The 7,044-nt window shown below is 33.5% G+C and overlaps 1 protein-coding gene across 1 annotated transcript; it reads left to right on the top strand.

The window, feature by feature from the left end:
- The first annotated feature begins 3,122 nt into the window (after nucleotides 1–3,122).
- Nucleotides 3,123–4,095, top strand: LOC107866376. Its single transcript, XM_016712461.2, has 2 exons — nucleotides 3,123–3,434; nucleotides 3,696–4,095. The coding sequence occupies exons 1-2, from the start codon at nucleotides 3,189–3,191 to the stop codon at nucleotides 3,954–3,956; spliced, it is 507 nt and encodes a 168-aa protein (XP_016567947.2). The 5' UTR covers nucleotides 3,123–3,188; the 3' UTR covers nucleotides 3,957–4,095.
- The last annotated feature ends 2,949 nt before the right edge of the window (nucleotides 4,096–7,044 follow it).

Raw genomic sequence — 7,044 nt, 5'->3', positions numbered from 1 at the left:
CTTTCTAAACCTTCCAGACCAGTCCCTTTACCAGATCAGTCCCTTACCTCACCTATAGCTAAGCTGCCTGTATCCCTGACACCTTCACAGCCTCTGCCTGTTGATGTTTCACATTTAAATTTAGCCGCACCACATGAGTCACCAACACCTCAGTTTCCACTCTTATCACCTGCTCGGCATATTGTCACTCAAGCTCAAACTGGTTCGTTAAAGCCCAAGCAATCATTTTCTATGTCTGCTGTTACTCCATCCTTTACGGAGCCTTCTTACTACTCTCAAGCTATTAAGCATGAGCATTGGCGGCGTGCCATGGCTAATGAATACAATGCATTAATACGCAATGGAACCTGACAGCTTGTTCCTTCATCCCCAACTCAAAATATCATTGGTTATCGATGGGTGTTTAAGATAAAAATGAAGGCTGATGGTTCTTTAGACCGTTACAAGGCCCGACTAGTCATCAAAGGGTATCACCAACGACCTAGGATTGATTTTATGGATACATTTAGTCCCATAGTTAATCCATACATGATTCGGTTGTTGTTATCCTTGGTTGTAACTAATGGTTGGCATATCACACAGTTGGACATCTCCAATGCTTTTCTTCATGGTAACTTGGATGAGGTTGTTTATATATCTCAAACTCCTGGTTTTGTATATCCCTCTAGCATAGACCGTGTGTGTCTTCTCGAAAAATCTATGTATGGTCTCAAACAAGCTCCTCGGATGTGGAACAAACGACTTACTGATGCTCTCACTTCACTAGGATTCTCGGGGTTCTAAGACGGATAGTTCTTTGTTTTATATGTCTACTTTGAGTGACAAGATTTTTTTTATGATATATGTGGATGATATTTTGGTGCTTGGAAATAATCCTGCCCATATTAAGTTTTGGTTGCACACCTCCACTCCCAATTTGCTGTATGTGATTTGGGGTCTCTTTTCTATTTTTTGGGTATATCAGCAACTAGAACCAGTGAGGGTTTGTTTTTATCTCAAAGAAAATATGTTGAGGAACTCCTTCGACGTGTCCAGATGGAGTCTTGCAGTCCTGTTAACACTCCTATTTGCCCATCTTCCAAGCTTTCATTATCTGGAGGTGTTCCATTCAATGATCCGACGTTGTATCGTAGTATAGTTGGTGGGCTGCAGTACTTGACCTTCACACGTCCAGATTTGGCGTATACAGTGAGTAAAGTTTCTCAATTCATGCATTGTCCTATGGATACTCATTGGGTGGTAGTGAAACATATATTGCATTATATCAAAGGGTCATTAGCTCATAGTCTGTTCTTTTCATGTCGATCTACTACATTACTTCATGGCTATGCCAATTCTGATTGGGGGGAGATGTGGATGATAGGAAATCCACCACTGGTTTTGCTATATACTTGGGTGGAGTTTTTGCTCCGAGAAATTGGCTGCTTTACCTCTTCTACACCTATTCTCTGGTGTGACAATTTAAGTGCTACATACTTAACCTATTTTCCATTCTCTCACGAAACATATGGAGATTGATTTTCATTTTGTTCGAGACAAGATTCGTGCTAAGACTCTTTTAGTTCGTTATGTCAGTTCTCATGATCAAGTTGCAGATCTATTGACAAAGCCATTGTCCAAGTCACGGTTTCTTGAGTTGCAGTCCAAGTTAATGGTGGTCCAGACCGCTGCTCAACTTGAGGGGGAATGAAGAAGGATAGTTGGATAAGTTACATAGGATTGTTATTCTCAGTAGATGACTTAGTGTAGGATTCTCTGTACATGCTTTCGTTTAGGACACTTAGATGATCTGTATATATAAATATGACAGTGTATATTTAATATAATACGATTGAAAACCCTTTTAGTAAGTACTCCTTTCATATATTATATGCATTTGGCAACAACCTATCTATGATATTTATCCACCAGTAAATTTCCCTCATCGACCTAATTAGACGACAGATAAGCATTATTCTTTTTTCACGTTGTTTTCCGAGTATTTCTTTCCTTACAAGTATTATAATGGTGGGATATATTGCTTTTTATTCTTTCTATTCCTTTAGCGTCTTCGTTTATATATACCAAGGTGGATGCAGGCAGAATTCGTATTATCATCGTCAGGGCCGGAGCTAGCATTCTAATTACGAGTACGGCAAAATTCATTAATTTTGCTGCATATGCCATATTTGTGTTAAAAATTCATTTAATATGTATAAATAATTTATTGACAATCTAATAACTTTCTTTTTTTTTCTTTTAAATCTAAAACTCATAAACTCAAAATTTTAGCTCCCGGTCTCAACAACTCTTCAAACACAATAATGACATTCTTGTTACAAGCAAAAACCCATTGATATTTTACCGAAAGCTCAGTATCACTTTTAGACTTTGAGGCCGTATGGTATCTGATGCTGCTTCTTTCGGTCTGGTGATTTATTTTAGCTACGACTGCACTGTGACGTAGGTCCATATTTGCTCCCAAAAAATTAAATAATTTATAGCAGCACCTTCACCTTCAACTTCAAGTGTGTGCTGTACGTTTTTTAAAAATTATACACATTTAACTGGGAATTTTGACAAAAAAAATTAGGTCGTCTTCACACAAAACTTAGTAAGTGTTAGCAATTGTATTTGTACTTAACATATCGGACTTATTGATTAGCTTCCAAGCTCTACCAAATTACATTTTCTTAACAGTACTAACATAAAAATCTCTCCGTATTTGATGTTTACATACTCGTGTCTTAACTCACCTACCTTTTTATTCTTAAATCATAGTTAAATAATGTGCATTCTAACTTAAATTTTTTTTTTTTTAAAGTAATATAGTTCTATATAACTATATAACTATTGGGTGTGGATAAGTTTTTATTGTTGATATAATCATCTTTTTGTTAAATAAGAAAACTCGGGGAAATTAAAGTTGATTATTAACGTGAATATGGTTCCCATAATGACTATCAAAACTTTGTGTGGATTCTTGGAGATAATTTGTCTACTAATATGGTCCCATGAGGAATATCTCCTTGAAATTTTAGCCTCAATGGAATTAAACAATTCAAACCAACGAGTAACACATGATTAAGTTCCAACAAACTTAATTAAATTCCTTAATCCTCTCTTATTTATTTGCTCTATCCAACCCTCTTTTTCCCCATCACAAATTGGCTATTTCCCAAAGTATTGTGAAACTTTGAAGACTTGAAATGGGAAAGAACCAAATCACCATCAAACACACTACTCAATCCTCAGGAGTTTGTGAAAAGATTTTCAAAATAGTGAATATAACTCCAGGTTTTCGATCATTCCACCGCGTTTCTCCACGTGATAATCCAAAATTTGCTACTAATTCAGCTAAAGCTACTATGTCCAAACCAGTTGCTCTTACTCAAAATAGATTCACTATTCCTCTTGAGTTAAATCGCCAGCAAATTCCATCACAAGAGAACATGGTATTACTATATTTGAAATTATACTCTACTTGTTATTTGTTGCGCTAGCTTCTTCCTGTGTGAGTCTAATTCTTTTTCATTTGTTAAACGCATGAAAATGTGTTTTTTCACTAATGGACCAGGTGGTGTGAGACTTGTTAAACTCAAGATCTCTTACCTGAGTTAATAACATGTTGAATTGTGTGATCATATGATATGATCTACAAAAGTTACGCTTTTTTCTCTGTGTACATTTTTAATTAGTTAATTATGTCTCGACAGGTACTAGTAGAATACAATCACATTTCAGGAGACAGTGCCATACCCAAGTTTAAGGGTGAATCTGTGAACAAGTCCTCTCATGTAAAGAACATGTCCAATATAGTTCATCATGAGATAAATGAAGGTCCTAAAGATGATAATGACCGGTTTTCTAATTATATTGATCAAGTGAAAAATAGGATGAGAAGTATGTCTAGTTTTGATGATGATAAAGCCTCTCATCGCTATGTTATTGACCGCTCCAAGTTCAACACTAATTAGAACTATATAACTATTGCTGCCTGTGGTGAGGAGAACAATTGAGGAGCTGCTACTTGAAGAACCCTTAATTTTCAGAATATATATGTATAAATTTCTATGAGTTACTTAACTAAATAAAGGAGAAATTTTTTGGGTGCTATATATATTGATTTTTGTTATTGGCTAGTGTTTGTATTAGAAAAAAGATTGGATGTTGGAAAAAGGAAAGAAGCATTTAATGTTTAATGTATAAGAAATGACTTTGTCGTGCTAAGACGTGTATACTTTATCATCTTAAAAAACTTTCGATGGGAGTACCAATTATCCTGTAGTATTATGTATTCTTCATATTAGCTAACTATTATACCAACCATCATAGAGACTATACAATTTAGAAGTGGTGTACAAAAGTTTTTTAGTAGGCGGTGTTGATCTGTACAGGAGAAAGGACAAAAATTTAAGTCTCACACTTATAAGAAAGACATTCTTTTTTTTGGTAACCGAAGTATTATATCACCAAAGTATTCATTACTGGCCTGAGAAAAAAAAAACTGGGTTCATGGTTATGGATAGGGGGTGATAAATGGGTTGTTTTGGCTGAATTTAGATGGGTCAAAATGGATTGAATCAATAGATGAAACATTATCTAATCTTGTCCAAAATAATTTGGGCGGTAAGATTCAGAAATAGCATACTTATCCCCTTAATTATGAGTTTCATAGCAACACTTTCATAATTACATAATATACCAAGTTAAATTTTATATTTTTGCAAACTGTTGCTATAAAAATACAAAATACAACTGTTTTTACTGCCCTTGATAAACTGATTTAAATATAGTAACAATTCCATAAATTTAAATGTTAAAGATTTTCTTCCCACTAAAAGCTCCTCAATCACTCCTTTTCCGTTCTATGCTAACAACCTATTCAAATTCAAAAAACAGTTTCCTTCAATTCAGAAAACGTGATCCAAAAAAAAACAATTCAAATTAATTTGAGTCTTCAATTTCACTCCAATTCAACAATCAAAATTCAATTGTATTTGTTGGTGTTCAGTATCAGTTAGAACAATCAGTTTTGTTAAGTTCAACAATCAACGTTACCTTGTTCACGATAAAACTTCGGAATTGAAGTATCTGTTGCAAAATTCTACTTAATTGTTCTTTCAGGTATTAATTTATTTTTGTAATATATTTTTTTTACAGATCATTTTTGTTATTTTGATCTGTTTTTAAAATTGACCACATTGTGGTGCTTTGTACAAATTTTTCACGTTGCTATTTAATTGATTATGAATATATTGTAAACAAATCTAGATTTTAAAGTTTATTCTTTTATTTTTTGAACTCGAAGAACAAGTAATGATCGAATTCATGTTTTCAGTCTGATGAAATTGTAATTTTTTGTATTTTTGATTGTCGTAATTTGAGAGTATAATAGCATATATGAAAAAATCTTTTATACATGTTCAAATGTATTCAAATCTGGAGGTGTTGTATCTTGTTGTATTTATCATTTAATAGATACTGTAACAAAAGTTTTATGTAACAAAAGTTTTGTAAATGTATTTTTTATTTTTGTTGTTGGATCTTATAAAGTGATAGAACAAATGTTTTGGTTGTGTGCGATTCTGGTGGTTTTGATTTTGATTATATGTAATGTTTAACATAAGTTTCAGAAACTTTTTATGGCTGAAAAAATTTGCTTTAGTTGTATTTTACTTTAAACAAATATTGTGTACATGTATTTTTTGATATTAGATATTGGCTGTGTAACTTTGTTTGCGATTAAAACTGAAAAAGTGAGTGTTGTAACAATTAACATCTAAAAAATAGGTATATTTGTTTATTGTTGGTTTATTCACTTAGCAATGGGAAGCATACCAATTCTTGTGAAGCACTCTGGTAGGTGGACGCATGAAAAAAACTACGAAGATTACGTCACTGATGCTATATTGTTGAGCACAACAACATCATTCATTGAGCTACATAATATTTTGGCATCTCACTTAAGTGTGGATTTAACCAGCAAACGTATTGTAGTGGATTATAAGATCAGTGGTAATATAGGTCAAATATAAATACATAATGATATGGGTTTGAAGGTGTTTATATTGCAAAAAAAAAGAGGTTCAAGACATGAATAGTCTTCCTTTATATGTAAGCATATTGAAGAAAGTTGTAGGGAGCAGCTTTGCAAGTTCATCTGTGTGTGTTGCTGATATAAGAGCTGACTGTAACAACTTGCAAAAGGTGATAAATACATCTAATGAAGGAGCTTTGGTGGTTTCAGAAGATACACCAACATTAGATGTATTTGAGATGGATACTGTTGAGGTTATTATCTCAGACCCACATCATAAGCATGTTGAGAAAGACCAGGTTTACTTGACAAAATTTTTTTTGAAGTCAGTGATGAAGGATTATACAATACGGGAGAAATTTCAAACACGAAGTAAAAGGTCAAGTAAGAAAACGTACGTACATTCTATATTTCTTTGATCTTGTTTTAAATGACATTGGATATGTATTTTGAATGTATGAAATTATGTTAGTTGCAGTTACACATTATTTTGTAAATCAAGGAACTGCGAATTTTTAATGCGCGCATCAGGCATGAAAAATTCTGGAATGTTAAGAATAAAAGAATTCATACCTCAACATACTTGCCCGGTGAAGGACAAGATCTATCCAAAGGTGCATGGTACTACTATGTTGATAGGTGGTATGGTTAAACAGAAATTCAAAAATCATAAATAAAAATACAGTGTGACTGAAATAAAAAATGACATGAAGGAAGATTTTGGTATGAATTTGACATGCATTTTATGTTGGAGGGCCAAGAAAAGAGCGTTAAAAGAGTTGAGGGGTAAGTCATCAACAACTTACGTGAAATTACCATCTTACTTATATGTATTGAATACTACCTATCCCGAGTCACATATAAGAATGAAGAAGATGGATGAGAATGAGTTCTTGTATGTATTTATCGCTCTGCATGCATTCATTAAAGGATTCGATCATTGTAGATCAGTCGTAGTTGTTGATGCTAGTTATTGGAGAGAAATTTATACTGGGACATTTGTAACATCATGTACGATGAGTGGA

The sequence above is a fragment of the Capsicum annuum genome, chromosome 3 (assembly GCF_002878395.1).
Source record: "Capsicum annuum cultivar UCD-10X-F1 chromosome 3, UCD10Xv1.1, whole genome shotgun sequence".
Lineage (NCBI taxonomy): Eukaryota > Viridiplantae > Streptophyta > Magnoliopsida > Solanales > Solanaceae > Capsicum > Capsicum annuum.
This window is presented reverse-complemented; position numbering and strand designations above follow the sequence as displayed.

Bases quoted from the DNA above. Each gene is read 5' to 3' on its own strand.
- LOC107866376 (XM_016712461.2), top strand. From the start codon at position 3,189: ATGGGAAAGAACCAAATCACCATCAAACACACTACTCAATCCTCAGGA. The intron at 3,435-3,695 runs GTATTACTATAT...ATGTCTCGACAG, and splicing joins TTCCATCACAAGAGAACATG to GTACTAGTAGAATACAATCA.